Source organism: Aythya ferina, assembly GCF_964211825.1.
Source record: "Aythya ferina genome assembly, chromosome: 1".
In the NCBI taxonomy this organism is placed as follows: domain Eukaryota; kingdom Metazoa; phylum Chordata; class Aves; order Anseriformes; family Anatidae; genus Aythya; species Aythya ferina.
In genome coordinates this window covers 197,397,741-197,422,963 of record NC_140296.1, presented here as the reverse complement: position 1 = coordinate 197,422,963, position 25,223 = coordinate 197,397,741, and the positions used below count along the sequence as shown (strand labels likewise).

Below are 25,223 nucleotides of genomic sequence, written 5' to 3'. Positions count from 1 at the left end.
GCACTCATTCTTGTTACTATAGCAACAGCTGACCTGATTTTAGGTTTGCAATTTCTGATATTTTTGCTGAAACAAATACCATCTTTCTTCTAATTTTCAATTTATCTTTCTTATTAAAACATAATCTAATAAAAAATTTATAACTAGCTGCAAATCTTTGGTTTACATTGATGGGCAATATAGACAAAAATCTGTATGATACGTAGTAGAAATATTATTAAATGCATAGAAGCTGATTCTAGTGAAATCTATTAGTGTGAAAGCTACTTGTCCCGATAGTCAGTAGGCATTGATCTGTGTATTTGAAAAACTGATTTAAATAAAACAGTGTTATTTAATCCCCCATGAGTATCTAATACAACAGATTTTATACCAGTTTACTGTTGCAAATATAGGAACATTAGTCTTAGCAAGTTATTTCATGAAGAACATTCTTGGTAACTTTCCAAGCAGAAAGTTCATACTGCAAAACTGGGGGATGGAATTCAAAGTGAGAACACCTGCAATATTTCTGCCTAGAATTATGAAAAATATAGATAGCTTTTAGTTCATATCGTCTTCATAAAGCAGGCTCAGTTTTCATGTCAGTAGTTTTAGATGATCTCCAAAATATTTTGAATAATTTTTAGTTCCAAAATTTGGGAATTGGTGGAAGTAGGTGCTTGAGGGTTTATTATCATTATTGTTATTATTTTATTTTTAGCCTACTGCAGAGTAACTAATTTCACTATTTTTTTAATCAAACATTTTAGAATTGTTTGAAGTCTGCAGTGTATTTCTGAGCTGCTGGAAAGAAGGACATGGCTATAGCACTCAGCAGTGTGTTTCTTCTGATATTTAATATCCATAGTTTTTTAATTTAATAACCTAAACAGAATCTTCTCACTCTGTTTTATCACTTACAGCTAAATTATGCCTTAGTTCAATGTCTCAAATCTCGCCTGTAACTTTGCTTTAGCTGCATGGCCAATTAATTGATAACCACTATGCATGTTTGCTATGCACAATGCACATTATTGCCCTTTGCCCAGCACCGGATCAGAGCATTTGACCTGTCCTTGGTTTTCAAAGCCTATCATCTGCGTCGTGAAGAAACAGATTGGTTTGACAAGCCCAGGGAATCTCGTTTGGAGAATGGACATGGCCTGGACAGAAGGCTGCCAGAGAAGTTGTCCCACTCTCGACCACCAAGTCAACATCAAGATCAAATTAGCTGCCAAGTAAGCCATTCCTTTAGCTTTATAACTGTTTGAAAAATTAACTATCATGCTGTCCAATAGTGTAGAGAGTATGGGATTAATTAAATTCCAGCAGCATTCAGCTGAAGTGCCATCAATACTGGATGATGGCATTAGAAAAGAATTGCTCTGCATTTCAGTATTAATTTTTTAGGTCGTTTTTTAATTTCTGAAACATATCTGGAAGGAGTTAATCTACTAACCACAACCATATATATATTAGGTTTTCCTATTAAGAAAAAACATAGTTGTTCCAATTCTAGCTTATCAGCTTTATCTGATCCAATTTCAAGCCCCTTACAGTAGTCTAAGGAAAAGATTTATTTTATTTTATTTTAATTTATTTTATTTTATTTTAATTTTTAATCCTGTTAACATTGTCTCACACTAGTAGCTGGTCAGTGTAATTCCAAGAGCCTGTAATCAAGTACTGAACGTATAAACAAGACTTCATAAATCTAATAATTAAAACATCTCATTTATCATGATGAGAAAGAAAAATACCATATGTTTTCTCCAAACATGCTGATTTGAAATCTAGTTCATCTTAGTATACCATCACATATCCTCTTTGTATAAATGAAGTTTACATATCTCATGTGTTATCTTTAAGTAATTCACTTGGTTATTTAAGCTATCGTTTTTACTGATTGACTGTAATGATACTCTTTTCCATAAGGTACAATGCAAGGAAGGTGTATTGCATGGCCTCTTGATGCTACTTAATAACATCAAGTGGTATGTTAATTACTCAAATAACATTCAAGCAGGACTATCCTACTCTCATGCAGCCTTAGAAACTTTTTTGTATGATGAATATTTTCACTGACATTTGACAGTAGAATGTAGCTTTTATGAATTAAGCATTCAAATATCTTAAAATACAAGCTGTTATTTTTTTTTTTTTCTCTCCTTTGCCTATCTCTGATTTAGCATATTCATAGATTTATACAGGCTAGGTTGTACTGAGCCTAGCCATTTCTTGTTGAGAAAGAGGGCTTTACAATATACAGTCTTACAGGAATCTGTTAAAACAGATCTCACCACAAACCAGTTTTATTTCAGGATAAAGGATGTTTTAGTCTTCACAGCACTTAATATCACTGGAAGTGAGGAAAAAAAAAAAAAAAAAAAAAGCCAGAGCACTTTCATCCTCTTCATCCTCATGAGAAATATGCTGATTATGTTATTATTCTGAACATACAAAATTGTATTTGATCACTTCAGCATCATGGCATAAAGTTTAAAATTTGCTTTGAAAATCAGGTTTGCCCAAGAACATGGTTACTGTTATCCTGATATGGAGGTGGTCAATAAGATTTAAAAGTATTTAACTTTTAGAAATTCTTTTACCCTTGGAAAAAGTTCCAAGGCGTTACTAATCACAAAGGTCCGATCTTTGTGGCTTTTCTGTTTGTTTGTTTTGTTTTGCTTCGTCATTTAAATAGCACTACAATAGGATTGGTTGAAAGACTTTGATCAAAATTTTTGGGGAGGAAAGTTAAGGTAGCTGAGAATTCTTGTGTTATTGCATTATTTCAAGAAGCAATATATATATAAATATATATATTTATATATATATATACTCTGTGGTATATATATATATGTTCTGCGGTAGCCCCCTGTTTATGTGAAAATAGAGATACTGCATTTAAAATCTTGCCAAGGGCATTTTTTAAGGTTTTGATAATTGGAAATTTGATTGTGTACATGTTTTGAATAGTTCTGTGGGGTGTCTTTACTCACATAATTTCTGTGAACAGAAATATAAAGCTGCTGCAAAAGAAAAGTGATGTGGAAGAAAAGGTTTTTCAAAAATTCCCTCTTTATCTATTTCAGTCCAGGTTAGCTATGGTAATTCACCCACGGATACAAAATAATTTCAGTGTGTCTGCAGACGTGAGGAATGCCAGCTCTCATGAAGTCAGCATCACAAACATTGTCAAAACGTTGGTCAGAAATTGTGCACATTGAAAATCTCCTGTGAGCATTTGATACAATAACAAAGAAAACTGATTTTCAGACACATCTAGCTATGAAATTACTTTAAGACAAGATAAAGTGTCAGAGACATTTTAAAATGTTTCAATCATTAGCTTCACATTGAATTCTGAAAATGGAACACTTAGCAACAGAAGCAAGTAAATCATTATTAATGTATTTATTTTTTAACATTCATTTTATGATTTGAAGTTGTCATGAAAAATAAACATTTTTCAAGACAGTGAGTTCGTTGAGACAAAGTAAACACTCTGCAAAGGCTTTTTTAGTCTTGTCTCTTCTGTGAATTAAGAAAAAAAGAAGAAAATAAAAAACAAACAAACATTACCACCACCATGAAAAACTGAATATTGTCCCATGCTTTCTGTCTACTGTATCCACAGAGTTGTAGTGTCCAGGCACAATGTACTCTGGAGCCCAAAATGACAAATCATTCTTCATCCTGTCCATGTGAACATGTCCAACTTCACTTGGAGCTTCCCTTGCTGCAAAAGCTTTCCTGAATTAGTTAGGACTAATAGTAACACTAATTAAGCCATTGCAACTCTTTTAAATCCCATACTGAGCAAAAAACAACTGTAGAAGGAAGTATTTGAATGAGTAGCACTAATCTTGTCACATCAGTCAAAGTTTCCAAATACACTTATCCACTGTAAATTTGTCATATTTGCTTTTTATAAAAATGTTTTATTGAAAACTATCATATTTGTACTCCAGAATATTTTGTTTCACACATGTGAAACATAAATTTCCTTACTAGATGAAATCATCTAGTAAGGAAATTATGTCCCACATTATGTCCCACATAATGTCCTCAATTATGTCCCACAGAGCTTGTGTAATTAACGGTTATAAATAAAGCAAAACCCTATGATTTTTATACAAGAATGCACAGAGTGACAACCCTGAACTTCATGGTTTCCATAGATTTCTTATAATTTAGGGATTAAGTTCATATATGCCATATTAGTAATACTAAAATATTTGTTTCTATAGCAACTTCTGTAGTTCCACATAGTATTCCTAAATCGCATTAAATTGCAGTGTAGTTTAGTATCTTGATAGCTCTATAGTAATTCTGAACTGTTTATGTGAGCAGGGTAAGCAGAGTTTAGACCTCATCAATACGTAATCTATTGCAGATTTCTTACTGACCCAGGTTAACCTCAGCAGTTTACTTGGTAACTGCCAGTTGATCAGCTGCTTCTTTTAATCTCCAGAGATTATGTCTTTTTTAATGACGATTTTCTGTGAAAAAAAATATTATTTTACCCTGAAATAATTTGACTATTTCAAAGAGGCTGTGAAAGAACAGTAGGAAGAGGTGCCAGGGAAGTAAGAGATCATGCCAAGGAGATGAACAGTGAGATTACATCAACAGGTGATGTAAACTTCTTAATTGGTGGAATAAATACAGAACTTCCAGTGATTGTAGATGGTCTTTTAGGCTCTAAGTGATTGATAAAATCACAAACTCATCATAAGTATATTGTCATTGGTTCTTTTTGGCAACAGTTTTCTAATCACACATGCAAAAATAAAAAATAAAGAAAGCTAGGGCTCCAGAGATTCAATATTTTTAAATGTCAACCCCCTATTTCTAAAGCCCTTCTGAAGACTATATGCTTATCTCTGTTCATGGGACTGTACAACTTTCTTAAAGTAACATTTGAAACATGTCTTTTTAGGGGGATTCGATAATATTCTATTTAAATATGATGAAATATTCAGTTTAAAAATGATGAAAAAATGGGTTGTAAGGTGAGTAATAGGGTTAAAATGAGAAAGTACTGTTTATGAAAGAGATCTATAAGGCTACCTGCAAACTTCTTTGCCAGATTTTACAAATCCATACTCTTTGGTTGTGATAGTTTTCCAACTCTTAAGGAGATTACATTAAATTTCTATAAAACTGCTTTCTCTATTTAAGGCTTTATAGAGAACATATATATGTTCTCTAGAAACACAATGAGAAATATGAGATTTCTAAATTTAGTGTAATTGTTAGAATATCTAATATAATGAGTAAATTGTTGCCCGCTCACTGCAAGTCAAGATGGAATTTAGCAGGCTGTTAGTTATTTTTCTGTTACCCAATACTATTATTCTCACTGCATGAGAAAGTGATTTCTAGATCAACAGTTCAGTATTGACCTCTGTGAAGAAGCAAACACCACTCACTTTGCATTTCATTCATAGTCAGGAGCATTGTGGTATTAAAATAATCCTAAATACTTCTTTTGCAAGATGTCTCTATCAGTGATCTATACGTAGAGAGAAATTTCCACCATTAGGATTTCTAGAGAACTTGGTGTTCTTGCTCTACACAGAGGAAATGCAGCAGCTCAAAGGAGCAGGATTACCTTTGCTGTGGCAGTTACTGTTGCTGGCTGTCACAGGGCTTGCAAGCTCATGCAAGTTTCTATGGTATTTAGAAATTAGGTTTCTGAATTTCTTTAACTCCTCGCCTTGATCATCCACCATCCTCTTCCTGGACACACAATTCAGGTAAAATCTCCTTTGAAGACTGCATTTCCTAAAGGACTACAGTCAGATGTATCTGCTGAGGTTCACCTTATCAGGTTTTCCTAGATTTTGGTGGAAGGAGAAGTGCAGCACCACTTAAAAAATAGAGACTACAGTGGCTGTGTTGACCAGCTCAAAAGCCCGGCTAATACTTTTTAGCTGTTATTATGGAGTTTGCCTAGAGTACTAAAATACATTTATTGTATTTTAGTTCTTCTACTTAAATAAAGCACTACAGAAATTTAGTCATCTTAATTGTTCTCATTACCTCATAGAATTCACTTCAGTGAGACTTTGATAGAATTTCTTTATCAGACAAAAAGCATAAAGACAACAAGAGGAAAATAAAGTCTACATTTAAACTGTAATTTTCTGTAACACTGGTAGAAAAGCTCAGCACATTTATTTGCTATTCATTCCACTTTTGGAAGGGCTTAAAGCAGACTGATAACATCAAACATGACCAGAGCTTAAATAGCTGGAGGAGATGCTCTATACTCTAGTTTTCATTTAACTCACTGGGTTGCAACCCCCAAGGGCCTGCTGAGTAATGTGCTGAAAAATGTGACCTGAATCCCATGTCAGCTCAGACAGCACATTAGTGAGGATGATAGACTGGAGAGTCGAAGTATGCCTGTGATCAGAAGAGGAGGGCATTGCTGGTGCTGAACAACAAGAGTCAGTGCTCAAATGTACTGAGTGCTCCCAGAGAGCTGAGGAAAGGATCTCCGTGGCAGGGACATATGGCAGAAATCTGTGTTTTCTGTAGTGAATAAACAAGAGATCGAGTCACCTTCAGCCCTACAACCTAAAATCTAGGCTTGGTAATTTACACATCCTCCGTTCCTGCACCTTTACAGAAGGTCTTGCCCTTCTGCACCATAGCTCATCTGTATACTGAAGTGATTGTGTGACTGCAGTGGGGTCCCTCTATGTGTTCATGGAGATAACCGGGGGACTAATGAGCAAGAAGGACCCCCAGGCATATGTTCTTGTGAATTAAATCTCCTTCAGAGAAAGTTAGAAAAAGATGTGAACAATTGGAAGCACTAAATGACTTGTATTCTGAAGGGTCTTGAATATACTAGATTTCAGATAAATACGGTCATTAGGGGTTAAAGTAAAACCATCAAAACCAACATAACTTTTCTTCCTTGCATAATCTGTTTACAGCAACCCCTGTTTTTTCCTGTGTATTCTCCTGCCACTTTCAGACACAAACCATTCTGAAGGTAAATGCCTAATGTCATCTTCAATTTAAGTACTGATTCCCACAAACATTAAAAAATAATATACTACCCTGAATACTAATAAACTTTAATGCTTTTATTCATAACTTTATGAATCAGTAAGATTTATACTTATCATAAAATTCTGGAAGTGAAAATAATGAGAAAGTAATAGACTAAAGTAGGAAACAGTCTAAATTTTCTGATATATTTTTCAGTAAATCATATACAATATGTTGTTGAATATTCTTGGTTTATTATTTATTCAAAATTTTAATTTTGCTAAAGAAAGATAAGATAGAGGATTAAAATACATAAACAATTTGTAAATTGAAGTTTATGAGCTGCAGTGTTCCTCAGTTTAATTTGAATTGCTTTCACTGAAAAGGATCCCAGCTACAGAACTAATATATTCATACTGTTTCCCTTGAACTTTATTACTTTGTATTAATTCTTATTTATTTAATTAATATTTTTTTTCAGATTATTTACAATTATATGTAAGTTACACATGACAAACACATTAATTTTACTGTTAAATTACACTTGCTGAATTTTAATAATGTCATTAAGAGAACATATCAATGTCCCTATCCATTTATAAGCATGGGCATCTCATGGCACTTTACACACTTCTGGTAGTATTAGACCCTATGTCCTGGCAAAATTCCACAGTAAGTCATAAAGTCTGCCAGATCTCAATTCTGATTTATTCTGGAGTACTTGTCCACTACCAAATCTATGATCTCTTTTTCATCTGAGATAAATTTTGGCCAATGCTACTGTCAATGTATTATGGGAGGATTTCAGCCTTCTAGATGCAATGCCATCCACTGGGTAAGAAACAGAATTATGACAAATGATGTATGAACTCCTGCTCACCATGGGACTGAGCTAAGCCAGCCACTTGACTTCTGTTTCCCCTCCTGTCACTTATGTGTGCTATGCATTAACATCATAAATTTTCCAGGGCAGAGACTGTTTGAAGTGCTTAGTTCAGGAGAAGCTTAATCCCTTTAAATGCTACTTAAGTATAAATAATTGTAATAAACTCCTGGCAGCAGGCTTCTAATACACTCAGACTTCTGCTGATTAACGTTGTCCCATCAGCTCCTGAACTCCACTCCCAGTCCCATCCCATTGACATTCAGCGGTGAGCAGCCCCAGGCAGCTACACTCCCATTGCTTGGTCAGGGTACAATGCTCAGGCTTGGCATGAACGTGGCAGAGCTGATGTATTCTGCTTTGTTTCTGAAAGACAAAAACTGCAGGCAAAGAGAGCATGCGATGGGTGTGAGGTGTGCGAGTGTTGCAACAGTCTTTATGCAAAGGTCTTTGGGTGTGGACATGTGGCAATCATCTCTGAAAACTGAGGTCGTACATGCTGCATGGCCTCTTCCATGTCCATAATGTAGGGCAAGTGCAGTCATCCCAGCTGGACCCCTGGCTTTTGAATGCATGTTGTAGATATACGTTGCTTTCAGCTTTGATATTTTGCAGTAGTAGCCCAAGTGAATGTTGCACATGATCATGTAAAAGTAGCCTTTAAAGTTTTAGGTCAGGTCTTTCAAAAGGCTTTTAAGATTTGGTTATGAAGTACATTCGCTGGGGGACAGTTGGACCAGATGATCTTGGAGGTCTTTTCCAACTTTTATGATTCTGTGATTCTACATTAGGATATGTGTTCTTGCTGAAACTAGAGTGGTAACTCATGGCTTTTTACATGTTCACCACCATTTTGTTCAGGTCTATATGAACAGTATTTTGTAATATTTACAGAAATAATATATAATTTCATTATCTCTTGTATATCACTTGGACAAAGGATTAATGTGAAGAAAAACTACAGATGATAGTGACCTTCCAGTCATTAGGAAATAAAAGCAGAACTAAAGCCATATTCAAACTGAATCTGTTTTTCTGGAAGCAAATCTTCATTCCCCTGCAGAAGGATTTTTTAGTCTGACAAACATATCTTGAAAGTCAGGGGATGTGGTGGTATTTCCCTGGATGAAATAAGTTTATTTGCTTGATTCTGTTTCAACTGTCTAAAATTATTATTATTATATATTGTATATGTTATTTTATCTTTTTATGACATGCATATTTGTGTTCCTCAGATAAATGGGAAGCCCCCGCAGTATATTTTCCCTCATGCAAGGCTCAAACTACTGAGAGACCCAAAGGATCACACAGTTTCAGGTAAATAGCAACAACCCTCTATGAGACATAATAATTAATTTGATTAGCATAATTCGTGGAAAAAAATAAAAAAAAAAAAAAGGTAGCATTAAAAATAGTTCCTGTGTTATATGCAGCAGGAAATTCAGTGGTCATTTTACATTTTGCTGTTTGGTTGCCACAGAAAGCAGCAGTGCAGAAAAAAAAAAGGTCACAACATCTGTTCCAGATATATAAGCTATACAGACATTAAAAGTAGAGGGAAAATCTGTTGTGTTATACATAACAGCAGTCTGCTGTCTGTTGCTTTTTATATAACTCTATATTCTATGTGTGAGAAGTTTCCTTAAAAATTAACAGAGGAATTAGAAAAACAAGTAGGCTTGTGTAGGTATCCAACATGTACAGGACTGAGAAATTTATTCTTTCTGTAGAACTACTGGGACTCTTCTTCAGAAGGGATTAGGAAAACAGTAAGACCCATTTTTCTGTAATATCCTCACACAGATAAATTTATCGCAGGATTTCAGATTTGTTCTCTTTTTTATAACTCTGACACAAATGTTCACATAAGTCTGACTCCACTTGTAAAGAAGAAGATAGTGGCAGAGGTTATGTTCATTCACCCCTTGAGTGTGAGCAGGAATACTTTATGATCTTTTTACCTATCAAGTTGTAAAAGGCTGCCAATTGCAAGATCTAGCAAGGGTAAGGTTTGTCTGTTGCAGCAATTGGAATCACACCCTTTCTTATATCTAATATTTACAAGGAACTCAGAGTTTTTTTCATATGTTGTTTGTCTTCCTTCAGAGGCACATGCTTTAAGTGGGTTTGTCATGAAACCATCAGACTTTCTTTTCACAAGTTTAAATTGTAATAGTATGTGTCAAACGCTGTTTCTGTGCAGAAGCAATTACTGACTGCCAGCTTTGGTGTTCCCTTGAGCAATAAGTAGAAAGTGGCACGAACTCACTTGAATTGCTAAATATTGTTTTCACAAGGCTTTTGGCAGTAAAATCTTGATCACTGCCGCCCCCAGCATCCACCTCATATTTAGGGCGTTACATGAATTTTCTGTATATATTATGAGGTATTTTCTTGCTAGTAACACCCACGGATGATTTTGGAATACATAAGGACCCCTTCGCCCACACAGTACAGTTTGAAAGAAGCAGCCAGGGCTGTGGTTTTGTCAGCCTTTCCTGCCTGGGGCCCTTGCATTCAGCAGGAGTCCCTTGATATCCTTGTGGAGATTTTTTTGTCCTGGGGGGTGATGAGTAATGTTGTCATCCAAGCTGCTCTCATACCCAAGAAGAAGAGGAATGACAACATGACTGTATGTAGCCCATGGTTTAACGTTGCTGAAGGCTTGATTCTCCTATGGCAAGTTACTTACACTTGTGCAATGTAAAATTCCTGTTCTGAATTCTTGACTAGCTTAGCTGCTGGCAGCCATGGCACACGTGCTGTGCATTAGGGGAAATACCTTGTAAGTGATGACTGGACAGGCAAGGTTGCAGATATTGACTTCCCATTTATAAATTCACTGCTCGGCGTGAGATCACACTGGATTGAATATTCGCTTAGGGTCCTGCCAAGATTTCATAGCCCATGCTGGGATTGCTTGCTGCTGTAGCTGTGCTGTATTGTACGTAACTTCTCCTTGGTGTAAGCAAAGTTGGTTATGTCTGTGCAAACTGCAGTCATACTTCTGGTTTGTAACCCAGAAAAATCCTTGGATCCCTGCAGAGACATACTTCTATCTGGTGTATATACAGATTTCCCTACAAATATGAGGAGGCTGAAATGTGGATTGTACAGAGAAGAGCCAAAGGTGGAATGGGGTACCAACAGGGAGGAATTGAGCCAGAATGAATTGTTATTTCTCCCTCCTTGTACATATTTGAGGTACCATAAACTTGTGGCTTTGTGCCTCCCTTTCTCAGTACCCAAGAATTAAAGTAGATAGAAAAGTTCTTTAAATGTGCAGTATTTTCTGCTGAACCCCAAGCTTTCAAAATAGACTCTCCAGGAGCCTCACACAATTTTTTTTTGTTTGTTTTTATTTTTTGGTTTAAAAATTCAATTTTTATTACTTGGTATCTACAGACTTATAGCAATATGTCCTTATTAACTAGACAATGAGGCACACTTAGAAATCCAAGTCTAGAAACACAGAAGTTAATTAAAATAGTGGTATATTAAACAATATAATCGCTTATACACCCACTACAGCAGTAAGACACAATTAAGATTATTGGGTATTGATCTAGATGACAGGGCTGGTTGGCTGGCTGGTTTATTTCTTTTTCTCTGTTTCTTGGTTTCTTCCCTCTCTCTTGTTCTATTCATCACCCTTTCTCTGTTCCCCTCCTTCTTCTCCTTCTCTCTCTTTCTCCTTCCCTCTTTCTTATCAAAAGTACCAAATGATTTGTTGAATCATCATATTTAACTGATTGCCTTATACTTGTTGCATAGACAATGGAAGAGTGTATGTTAAAACAAAACACCTCAATAATGCTGATGTGGGGAGCCAGATCTCCCCAGGGCTCAGCCAGGCACTGTGCAGGTGGCAATGTGAGTCTCTGGTCAAAGATCCTTGCAGCAGGCACTTCAGCTGTATTGGATGAGACTCCCTTAACTGTTGTGTTGCTGAAGCAACTGGAATGTGGTTCTGTGTGACTACAGAAACATGTGTGTCATCCACTGTCTGTGGTTATCTTACAGTGTTTGCAAAACACACTGTCTTTGTGCATCAAAGACTGCCTTGTGTGAGGTTTTCTACACATGCAAGAACAGTTTCTACTGATCATTTGAATGATCTATGTGCCGTTTGATCAATTTGATAGCTGAGTTGCTTTGATAATGTGAGCTGCCTTCCCAATACTGCCAGATTCTCAACTGGGAGAATAAATTAACACATCCTAAGTATGCAAACAGTATACCTGTAGGCACACAAGCAAATTCCATGGGTACCCAGCTATACCACAGATGTAACTATAGGGCACGCTTGTATTTCAAACTTACATTACTATTATAATTTGAATCCCATAGATCTCACCACATACTTTACATAGTGAAGGTCAGTTCCTGTTTAGGGATCCAGAAATTGTCGCATTATGAATATCAATAGTGTCTCAATTTGTGTGCTGACAACACAAAGGTGGGAGGAGTGGCTGATACCCCAGAGGGCTGTGCTGCCGTTCAGAGGGACCTTGACAGGCTGGAGAGTTGGGCTGAGAGGAACCTCGTGAAGTTCAACAAGGGCAAGTGCAGGGTCCCACACCTAGGGAGGAATAACCCCAAGCACCAGTACAGGCTGGGGGGTGACCTGCTGGAGTACAGCTCTGCAGAGAGAGACCTGGGAGTCCCAGTGGACTACCAAGAAGACCAACGGTATCCTGGGGTACATTCAGAAGAGTGTTGCCGGCAGGTCAAGGGAGGTGATCCTCCCTCTTTACTTAGCCCTGGTGAGGCCACACCTGGAGTATTGTGTCCAGTTCTGGTCTCCCCAGTACAAGAGGGACATAGAACTACTGGAGCAAGTCCAGAGGACTGGAACATGAGAACAGGCTGAAAGAAGTGGGCCTGTTGAACTTGGAAAAGAGAAGACTGAGGGGAGATCTCATTAGTGCATATAAATATCTGAGGTGAGGGTGTTGAGAGAATGGAACCAGTCTCTTTTCAGTTGTGCCCAGTGACAGGATAAGAGGCAATGGGCACAAACTGTAGCACAGGAGGTTCCAGCTCAATATGAGTGGACACTTCTTTACTGTGAGGGTGCCTGAGCACTGGGACAGGTTGCCCAGAGTGGTAGTGCAGTCTCCTTTGGAGATATTCAAAACCTGCCTAGATGCCATTCTGCGCAATGTGCTCTAGGTGATCCTGTTCCGCAGGGGGGCTGAAGTAGATGATCTTCAGAGTTCCCTTCCAACCTCGGCCATTCTGTACAAAATTCAGGCTGTTTCACTGCACATTCTGTGCATACGCTTTCTGCTTATTTGTTTTCTTGCTTAATGAAAACTGGTACTTGAGGTACAGATGCCTTTGGTGCCTCTTACATAATTTTGCACACAGAAACATTTAATGAAAAATTTAGCATGCGAACGAGGTGTCTAAGAATAAGGAACTAGGCCAAAAATGTGATGGCAAGAAAATTGTAGCTCTGAATGGAAAATAAATATATACTTGCTAGCTGCCCTGTCTCTGGAGGTTTCTTGTTTCTTCAGTATATGCCGTCATCTAGAACTCACAGCTCTTCTTTTCAAGGTATTCACTCTCCCCTCCTCAGGAAATGCTGATAGTTAGGAAGGAATTGACAAGGATTTTCTCTACAAAGATTGACGAATAATTTGCATAAAAAAAAAAAAAAAAAAAAAAGGAATTGGCATCATCATTCTGCTGAGGTGCCAAAGCAATGATGGCAGTGATCAGAGAATTATAATGTAGCAGTATTTAGTGCTCCAGAAACTCGCTGTTTGTTTTCACTGAGAATCCCTCGTTTCTTTTGGATCCCTTAGCATAACCAGCATAAGCACTGCTTTATTCTGCCAGTATTTTCTCTTCTGGTTTTTAACACTTCATAGAAACATTTGAAGAAGGGAAGGGTGGGCATGATATTGAGGACAACAAAGCGTTGTCAATGCCTTTGGAAATGTTGCAAGGAGGAAAACCCCCATTGTGTTCTTCCGAACGAGGCAAACAAATTCAGTAGGTCTACATGATCACGGAGTGCATCTAAATTAAAGTAATTCTTGCTGCTTTGCCTTGCATGGAACTGAGACACAAGTAACTCTCCCCTTTTCAAATGTAGGATATTCTGTGTTTCCATGGAGCAAAATGTACCGGTAGACAGCCACGCTGTCCATGTTGTGGAACATCCTATTCAATTCTGAGGCAAGAGAAAAAGGCAGAAAGCTAATTCAGAAAAAGCTGTGAAGTTTGTACTAGAGCAAAAAAAAAAAAAAAAAAAAACAACAACTAATTGGACTGTGTGTGGGAGACTGTGTCACTCACCTTAGCAGTAATATCAGCAAAACTGATAAGAGGTAGCTGTAAGGCTACACAAGTCAGAGGTGCCTCATACTCTCCATAAGGATTATGGATTCCTATATGCAGCAACACACCTCTAAACCATGCCAGTTAATGGGCTATATATTCAGACTGAGAAGTAGAGAGTTAGAAGTGTTTTTCTGTACCAAGTCCACACTTCTATAGTCTCTAAACATGTAACCCTACTTATTTAGGGTTTTTTCACCTGCAAGTTCAGCAACTTCAGTTCTTACAGGAGTACCGAAGTGCAGTGAATACGTGATGATTAATCAATGAAAGAATGCATGAAATATAGTCACAGTCCATGTTGCATGTGACATAGACCTAGAGTAAAAGTGTAACTCACCTCTTGTCCTCAGACTTTTCTCAGAGGATTGCTTTTCCTTTTTCTTTAGTTTAGCATTGTGAAGAAATGAAACAACACTTTGCACAAAATGTATCCCCTCCAACACTTGTTACTGTGAAAGGGTCTAATACCTAATTAACAGCCATCATTCCCTCAAGTACTCTCTCTTTATCAGAGACCTGGCACAGACATTAAATAACAATAAACAGAAAGGGGCAGAGCTGTTATCAACAGGCAACCTCAGAGATTTTCCAGTGAAGTCATACAGCAGTAGGTGAGGACAGGAATGGAAGTACAGGAATGGAGAGATGTATTTTTGTGTCTTATTAATGATCTTAAAAAGAACTTAATGACATTTGACCTTCCTAAGTAATAATAATGATAATAAAGCATATTTTCATATTTGTTGGAAACAATTTGTAGAGATACAAAACATATATGCCAAGTTTATGTGCCTTCTCTCTAAAATAACTTCATTTGAAATGGATTACCATGTGTATTTCAAATACTTTCCATGAACTCTCTTTTACAGCTCAGTTTATGCATTTTTCAGTGTATAAACACCCATTTAAGAATGCATAATATCATAAGATGAGTGGAGGTAATTAAGAGTGCAATGTGTCTACCAATAATAAAATTCCAATTTGCTTCGTATCTCTGCAGAAGTAGACCAATGCAATACTGAGTACCAGGCCCTCAGTTTCCAATGGAAAGCCAAAAGGAAAGCAGGAGCATATGAATGAGCTTGACAGCCACTGAAACAGCATCTGTCAACCTCTAACTGCATCTACCACGTCAGCACTTTCTCTTGAATCAGTTGAAGACAAGACATTCAGGGGCATCTGCCATTGGTCAAATGACTTGTTATGGACATTAATAGAGTCCTTGACAAAGTCCTAACAAAAGAAAAGTTAAAGGCACAGAAATGTCAGTTTAGAGTTTCAGTTCTCTGGTGAAGCCTAAATGATCTTAGCAGCTCTCAGAGGAAAATGAAGACCCTTCTTTGCATAGTGGCTGTAAAAAAATGTGAATAGGTTTAATAATTATGCTAGAATGAAGCAGTTACAAAGGGCAATTAATTGAATGTTGAAATACTTTAGTTAACCTTTTGGATACATCTGTTTTCCTCACTTGATTATAAAAGAAGCATGATGTGACTAATTTAGACTGAGATTTTTTGTCTTGTAGAGATCTTAGATTAGATGAGTGTATATTGCTTACGTACAAAGAAGCTATATAAAAATCAAAAGATGTGCAGAGGACTAGTTGTTTAAAGGACTTCATTGTTCCTTATCACCAAGTGACAAATGTCTGTTTGAGTCAGATGCATTTTCCAGAGCAGTGTGATGTACCATATTGAGAATGATTGCCTTCCGTCCACAATTTACTTCATCATAGACTATACAGGTCTTTGAAATGTGCTAGCTTTATGCTCCCAGGCAGCCTGGCTGAAGGATAATTCCAGTTAAGATGTTCTGATTCTGCAGGTCACTGACATGGAGAAAATGGCTCTTGTGGATGGATAGGGAAATTTGAGTTTGTGACTGTCATAGCAACATTACACCTGCTAACTGAGGTGCAGCATTTATCAGGTGAAATCTATTATTTTTTATCTGTTTCTGAATTTATTCATTTGTTTCTCTGTTTTTTTTTTTTTTTGTTTTGTTTTTGTTTTGTTTTGTTTGTTTGTTTGTTTTTATATATTGTTGATAGATAATATGCACTCATTCCTTGCATGTTTGCTTGCTGTTTTACTTTGGTAAAAGGATATATGGAAATTTTCTGCAAAATTTCATTTAAATAACATAAAGCTTGCCAGAAAGTGTTCTTGTTCCTAAAAAAAATCTGTTCATCAAGAAAGGGAGTGAAGCTGACACTAGACAGTCAAGGCTGATGAAGACAAAGCTGTCTGAGGACAGGCACCCAAAAATGCAGATAAAGAATTTTCCTTTATCCCCGTCACAAAAACTGTGTTTTAAGGGGTTAAATTCACTAATAACAATCTATTAGTAAATTGCTGAATTCATAAACTGTTTTTCTTCTGCAATAGTCAAGTTGTTATAAGAAATATTTGTGTGACAAGAAATGTGTATATCACAAGATGACATATTCTCTCTCTATATATATATAAAGAAAACAACTAAAAATCATTTTGTCAACTCACCCATTTTAAAATGCAAAAGAAAAAAAATATATGCTTTTTTTTCCCTTTTTTTTTTTCTTTTTTTTTTTTTTAAACTGGCTTAAGTTGGGTACAACAGCAGTAATGGGACTTCATTACTTAAAGACATGAATGTAAACTCAAGGTAGATGAGAAATTGCTGGATATATTTACTAACCTCATTCAGCAGTGACTGATGTCACCAGGGAAAGAGCATGTGAAATGAACTGACGGTCTCAGCATGTGTCTTAGTGGACAGTTCCCCGTTTCCAATTTATACACATTTTACAAATTATACAAAGTTAGGCCATGTCCACAGACTGAGTGGTTGCAAGAACTGAACTGTCAAATGGTGAACACAATTTTTCCAGTGGGGCAATCTGAACAGCTGTGCTGTGACACTTCTGAGAATAAACAATACGCTTCTGTCTTGTTGCCAGCTTAGGCTCTTCTCCAGGCAATGAGTTAAAAGTTTAATGACAGAGGAACTAGAATTCCTTCATTTATTTTGAGTAATTTACAGACATATAGTAATCTTTTTAAAAAATTATATACACGCACTTAAAAAAAAAAAAAAGAAAAAAAAGAAAAAAAGTTACTGTCTTTTTACTGCCTTTTTCACAGAAAAGAAGGAAAGTTCAGAGTTTTTTACAAAGAATTAGATGGTTGCAGGTATTACTTGTTTTGAAAGAAGTTTTAACTTTGCAATTAATAGTTTCACAAGTTATTCCTCATTCATGACAGTAATCCATGTAAGACTATGTCACTTGATTCCCTTGTGCAGGACGGCCATTTGGGTCAGATATTCTTTTGGTTTTCTGTCAAGAGGAATTATCAAGTGTACAGAAGCTTTGTTGGGTACCTTTTAAGCACAGGCATTACCATCTTTCCTAAAGATTCCTTGGTCAACATTTCAAAATGTTGACCAAGAGCCATAAATGCTCTCCATTACATGTACACTCCCCAACATGTCTCCTGTTCCAGAGGTAGACAGGAACTGGTAGACAATGATGTAGCTTCTGTTTAACCATTGCCAACACACATTTGCACAAATATCACATGGATTTCCTCTGCTCTAATAAGTGTACTGAAACAACAACAACGAAAGTTGGATTAATTACATAAACACCCATCTACAGGTTCTGTGAATCTGTAATATCAGGACATTATGCAATGTCTGTAATAAAAGGGCAGTGCACAAAGTTGTAATTAAGAGAACTTGCATGGTAAATTGTCAAGCCTTTACTTGTTACTTTCTTAACAAAATATAGATAACTTCAAAACTGAAGATCCAGTTGCAAATAGTTAAATAAAGCTGAACGGTTTCAAGTTTTTGTCCAAGATGTTAAGATAGCTGATATCATTCACATAGGATTGATCTATTATTTACCCTGTATTAAGACATCACTAAATGCCAGATCTGTAGCACACCAATTAAGTTGCAAAGTTGCGATATGCCAGCAGAGCATCCTTTATGTAAATCTTTTTCCTATGATGAGAGGGTTGCCTTATACTATGTTGGAAACATCAATAAAACCTATTCAGATTTTCCCCTTCATTAAGAACATTAACAAAAAGCTTAAGCTAAATGCAACTACTGTAGCATTAAAAATGTCATGAAGATTGATTTTTTTTTTTTTTTTTACAGTGAAGCTGTAAACAATTGGCTGACATATTGGTTGAACAGATTAAAGCATGTCTTTTGGGGTAGATTCATCCTAGTAAGAATCTTTAATATTTTATGAAACTGGATTGAAGTTATAGTACTGCTGTTAGCTGAGATGAACTCTAGACTTCAGGTATTTTCCTACTGACCTGGAATTTGAATGTTACAGATATTCTGGATGGCTGGGCAACTTGATGAGCAAAAAAATAGTTAGATGATTGGATTTAGAGGGGTGTGATTAACAAGTTGTGCTTTTACTGCAGGCACATAATACATGTGCTATGACCCACCCCATTTAATATTGTTATCAGTGATTTGGAGGAGTTGATGAAGTAAACTCTCATTAGCAGATGACACTGGATTAGGGGAAAAGGTTTAGGGGCAGGACTGCAATTCAGAGGGACCATAGCTGGCTGGGGGAATGGGCCAGCAAGAACCATTGTGAAATTCAACAATGACAAATAGTAATCCTGTGTCTTGGGAGGAGGACCCCTGTACAATGACACAAGCCAGGGTCTGACTAGCTGGGGAGCAGGTCTGCAGAAGAGGTCCCTGGAGAAGATCTTGGATATTTATTTATTTATTTATTTATTTATTTATTTATTTAGGTGGATGGGGAGAAAATACATATTTTTTTGGTCTCGAGGCCAGCTGAACACAATATGCCCTAGCAGCAAAGGAGGCTAACATCATCCTGTGTTGCTACCAGGAACATAACTTTATATTTGACAAGTCTAGATATCTACCTTTTTAGCAGGTATAAATTGTATATACCACTTATTGAAGATAGCAAAACTCTCCCAAATGTGTTAAATATTAGAACAGTTGTACTAAGTGAGATATAAGCTTTGTAGCTTATATCTTGTAGACCTTTATCATGGCTCTGGTAGAAAATATATAAGAATACAAGCCCAGAGTAAGCACAGTGCAATGTTCTCATACCTTCCAGCAGTCTGTGGTTCAGTCACTTCATGAAGAAGTGATTGCTTCTTTGTATGTAAGGAGATCTACTCCCTTCCTAATGGCTTTTGTTTATGCATTATACTATGTATATTATATTATACATATGTATATTATACTATGTATACACTGTATACATATATCTTATGTATTTATCATATTTACACTAAATGTATTGCTGTTTCTTAAATGTTAAAGCTAATAGGGATGAGAGAGTTCAAAACATTTTAAAATATTGAATTCAGCTGTAAGTTAGTGGCATCTATTGAGCACTGGCATCTATCAGTAAACACAGATGAATCTCAGTGCTGACAGTTTTTTATAGATTTAAAACTACCATAGCTTTAAATAGAGAAGCCTACCATTAATGGCACCTTAACCTTATGAATCTTATTCTGATGTGACAGACCATCCAAAAAGAAGCCTGTATCTTGTTTTAAAGTAGATACAATAAGTGCTCCAGGATGCTAATTTGTAAAGCACTTTATGATCCTTCAGGATGATAGCCAGTGTGCAAAGCAGCATGAAGCAGTTTCTCAGCTGACATAAATCAATGTTATGTTATTAAAACGACTGGAATTATCTGAATTTCATCTGCTCGGGATTTGGCTTCATGTATATTTTATGCTTTAATTGCCAATAGCCAAGAAGTAGAATAACTGACTAGGTTTAATCATGTTTCTAGGAAACAACTTCACTAAAGTTAATTTAGTCCTGAAAGTGCAAAAAACAATTTTCCTGCAAACAATCTTGAAAATGTTGTACCCATACAGATAACCAAGCTTTGATATGGATCGTCATATTATGTATTCCACAGAATCATATAGTAATAATAATGCAAATAAAAATTTACCTTGGATTTGATTATACACATTACTTTTCCTGTTGCTTTCCAAGTGTCTGATCTAACTTGGTTTTGTTTGCTTTGTCATGTTTGTTTTCCATCTGTCCTCCAGACTTTCCAGATTGCTTTATCATAACTGTGATATCTAAATAAATAGTTTGCTTTTATTCACTTTTCAATCTGAACTCTCCAAAGACAGTTGTTTTTTCTTCATCACTTTTTTCTGGGACTCACAATTCTAATCATATAGATAATGGAACATGGTGTAAGATAAATGCCTACCATCACCATATGTCTGAGCTAGATAAGACTAGAGAAAGAATGAGGAGATAATGTATAGTAAATGAACACAAGAGGAAGGTTGTGTCTCTGTTCACAGCCAAGTAGACTTGGAAGACTTCATATTGTTCGGTTAGGTTAATTTGTTCTCATTGCTGTAGCATGGCATTTTGTCACATTGCAAAATATTTTGTGCCTAATGTCTCCTTTTCATTCTTTATTCTCGTGCATTTTTCTAATGCCTACCATTGGACCTTGCCCCCCCCCAAAAGGTCTTTGTTATCCTCCTTTTCTATGATTCAGCCATCTGATTTTGAATTATTATCTTTTTTTTTTTTTTTTTTTTTTTTTTTTTTTAATATATTGCTTGAAAGTGATGCAAAATAAATGTGGACTTGTGTAGTTACTTCAGTTGGTGGTATGTCTATGCTTTGGCTCATGGACCCAAACCAAAAGACCCAATCTGCATTTTCAAGTTTAAATATATCTTCCATTTCAAATTTATCAGGGGCATGTATCATTGTCCTCATCAGCATTTTTCAGTTCAAGTCCATTTCAACTTTTTCAATTTCACTTTTATAAAGTTTCAACTTCAAAGCATGAAACATCTGATGTTTGTAAAAAGACCATGGTTTTCCAGAAATAGATAGTGATTTTTAACTACTGTCTCAAAGGCCATGCTCTTAGGCACTAGATATCAAAATCAATAGGTGTTACATATATATATAAAATTCAGCCACCTAAAAGTCTGTTAAAAAATCATATATCTCTGTATCTAGCTGTGACAAGAGTCAGATTGCTACTAATGATTTTAAGAGTTTCCTATGCCAATTCACACAAACTCATGTGTGATTACTGAAAAAATATGTTGCATATTATAATTGCTTCTTTTCTTTCTTTGCTCATGTCATTAGACAAATGGTTTCATGCTTTGAAAATTTAGTCCTGAGGAAATACTTGTTTGAGTTAGCACATGAACAATATGAACAATATTTGCACAGAGCTTCTGGGTCACATGGCTACATTCTCAGCCAGGGGTGCAGTTGTTGCTTCTATATGGGACTTAATAATTAAGCAATATCAGGCCCTGCATTTGGTGCTGGAATCCTGTTTACTTTTATAATGGAAAATTATCCTTTCAAACTTTATTTTCATTTTTGCGTAAAGACAGGAACAAACAACAAATGCCTGGTGTGCTCCAAGTTACTCATTAATTCTCTGTCTTTTTTTTAAAAAAAAAAACTTGTAATTTATATAGGGAGTTATTGACATTTGTTTTGAAAGTCAAACCTAGATGCTGAAACAGTTCCAGTAAATCTTGGCTCTTTATAGTCTAATGACTGAGCTCAACTAAGTAGTAGAAAGATGATAAGATTTCATGAATTTCCCTGTGAACAGAGCAGCAGCAACAGATTGGCAGCAATCTGATCTGTATTATCTCCATAATGAAGAAAACAAGACGAATTGTAATTGCAGAACTTAGGTTATGGTCAGCATACTACAGCAAAATAAATTATTTTTATTATTATATAAATATAATATAAATAATTATAATATATTATATTAATAATAAATAATAATAAATAAATTATTTATTATTAGTAAATAAACTGAGTGATGTTTCTAATCTTTCCACTATGTTGCTACTGTGGAACAACAAAATATACCAGGTGCTACGATTTCATGGTGTTCTGAGAACACTGAGCTACACAAATTTAGAATAAGTAAGTCAGATTTTGCACAAATTAGGGGATGGTGGAGATAAGGTAAAAGAGAATGAGGTATTTTTAAAATACTTCTGCAATGTTGCTTGCCAGGTCACTGGTGACAGGGTTTATTAGTGCCAGGTTGTTGGTCACTATTCAAATATATACATGTGGATATGCATCACTTAAATAATTTGTGATGTTTGGACGGATATGAAATGACATGTGAAATGTTGTTTTGAAAGTCACAAAGTGGGTTAATTGGGGAAAAAAAATCTAGGTGATTCAAATTGATTAGTATTTTTCTCTAAGTACGGCGTGCTTTCAAAAGCAACTCTTCATCTACTAGGCATTCGCAGTCTTCATTAAAGCTCCTACCTTCATATTTTCAGCTATACAAGTCAGTGGATCATAAATTAATTTTAACAATTTAGTAAGAATATTTGTTTATCAAAATATAAAATAAATGTAGTAGCATGATATGCCTTGTTAACCTCATCTTAAGGCTTCAGTAAAGACTATACAGGAAGGTAGGATCACAGTCTTGGGATATCAGTAAAAATAGTTGTAGTTAATTAGTGGTCTTCTAACTTTGAAAAATCCTAAAAAAAGATTGGATCTTAAATATGTAAAATTCTATATGAAGAGATATATTCTTGAAGATATTTTCCATATAAATCAATAGAGTTCTGAAAGATGCCCTCTCATTCATAGCACAATGATCTGATTTCTGACAGTAAACAAATCCTATGTCATATAAAGAAGAAGACAGTAAATTTTCTAAAAAAAAAGATAAAAAGCTACATTAGCTATGAAAAGTTAAAACTGAAAGATTATGTCTGGATATATCAAAATAGTGAGAGAGACTCAAATTAAGACTCAAAGACTAAAAAACAAAACAAGCAAGCAAACAAACAAAAGAACAAGGAGAAAGGAGAAACCATGACTGATGATATTTTTAAGCATTAAGAATTAAGCATTCTGTGTGATAAATTGGGTAATGTCATTGTAAACAGAAACAGTAAACTTAACATTTTCAGTAGATGCAGTATCCATAAACAGGTCTGAAATCTCATCTTCACACTAGACACTACAGCAACATCCAAGCAATACTTCTTTGTCATTCAGAACCCAACAATTAAAACACATTGTGCAAAAAGTAATTCATTTATTCTGATTGCCCAGAAATTAACATTTTTATCATTTAAACTATTTCTTCTAGTGGCATTTCTGCAACATCATAATAACAAAACAGAATTTTTTAATTTAGTGAAAAAAAAGTCCACTAATTTGAATTCCTCCAAATTGCCCAGCAACATTTTTGTTATTTGCAAACTGACACACATACACACACATACAGTTGTTCCTTAGCAAGCATGCTCCTACTTAATACATCAGTCATATATTTGACTCTAAAAGCTGCAAATTTAAAATCACAAGACTTTTCAAGTTCTATAGGAATAAAAACCTTTAAATATTACATCAACAAAAAATTATTTTCTTAGTAGCAGTATGGTAAAACAACTTAGATTTGCAAAATCAGAAACAATGTCAACCATGGTTTTCAGTAATCTAGCACAGATATCCATAGACTTATCTGTGAAACCGGGTGTCATGTACACCCATTTATATGACAAACCACCCATTGGCCATTAAGATATCATAGACAGAAACTGATGTACTGTGTCATAAGAAAACTGTGAACCTTTAGATTTATTCCCCAATGTTACTGAGTCTATTCCTACTGATGAAAAGTCCATACATTGGTTGTGTAGATTAAAAGTAAGTTACCTGTGTATGAGTTTTTGTGTTGTGCACTAAGAATTTGTTTAGTTTAGATTAACTGCATTTAGTACTTTGCAGCTATGAGCATCAGCCCTGGAACATATTATTGAATCTTACAATAGTGTTTGATCAGAAGTTCTCTGATAAGTGTGCAGAGCAGCAGAGCAGTCAGTATGAATTTCAGTGGCCCAAGGATGGACTGATACTTGCATGCTTTCATGCTTTTATGCTTTTATTGGCTACTTTATGCAATGAGATGGTTATCTTTTTTTTTTTTTTTTTTTTTTTTTTTTTTTGTAAAAGACATTTTACAAAATATGTAGTATGATGGGTTTGCTTTCCATGTCATGTCAGGAAAAAATAAATTTTACTGGTGCTAAATTTCAAGTTTTCAGTGAAATAATATATCTAATTTAAAATAAGTTTGTTCCAATTACACTGAAAAATTACTTTCCTCTCCTAAAGAAAAATAACCTTAGAATTCTCCATTAGCACAGTCCCAGAGTGCCAATATAGCTACTGTTCAAAACACAGTATCTTTACTGTATATCAAATAATTTACATTCAAAACCAGCCAAACATCAATGTTTATTGATTATCATCCATGCCAAGTTTATAATTAAAGGAATATTAACTAACACGATGGATGTGTCTTGTACCTGAAATTTAATTATATTCCCTATGCCTGTAATTAGCATTGGTATTTTGATGGTGTTGTTTTGTGCTGATTATATAGGCAACTTAACAGTTTTACTTTAGAGGCCCCTCCCCTCAAACTCAAATACTTATATTTTTCCAATTCTTAAATTGCTGTTCAAAGATGGAGATGACTGTCATGTCCAGAGGCAGAAAAAGAGGCAGAAAAAGATCTATATTCTTTTATGCTACATTTGCATTACTAAACATTCACAGAATAAAAAGCTTACAAGAAGATAGCTCTTTTAAAGATGTTGCTCAGGTCTTCAAACTCCAAAGAGATGACAAATGCAGTGAGAGGCCACTATGGCTAAAATTTTTAGCAAAAATTCCAATGAATTTATTCACAAATTTCATGCTATCATCAGACTATTCCCAACTGTCATAGGATTCTGCTGTACTCCTCATTACAGAATGGCTCAGGTTGGAAGAGACCTCAAAGATCATCTACTTCCAACCCCCCTGCCATGGGCAGGGATGCCACCTAATAGATCAGGCTGCCCAAAGCCCCATCCAACCTGTCCTTGAACACTTCCAGGTATGAGGCATTCAC

General features: G+C 35.6%; 1 protein-coding gene across 23 annotated transcripts in view; it reads left to right on the top strand.

Annotated features, from left to right (window-relative positions):
* Nucleotides 1-25,223, top strand: part of PCLO (piccolo presynaptic cytomatrix protein) — a 371,480-nt gene that overhangs the window by 219,310 nt on the left and 126,947 nt on the right. For 22 of the 23 annotated variants that reach the window (XR_014697644.1, XR_014697645.1, XR_014697646.1 and 19 more), the window contains exons 8-9: nt 1,072-1,220; nt 9,115-9,196. Coding sequence is in view for 17 of the 23 variants with exons in the window: in XM_084534908.1 (XP_084391034.1) it covers nt 1,072-1,220; nt 9,115-9,196 (231 nt within the window). In the remaining 6 variants the exon portion in view is untranslated. Of the gene's footprint in view, nt 1-1,071; nt 1,221-6,938; nt 6,998-9,114; nt 9,197-25,223 lie in introns of all 23 variants that reach the window. The other variant, XR_014697649.1, reaches the window with a different exon arrangement.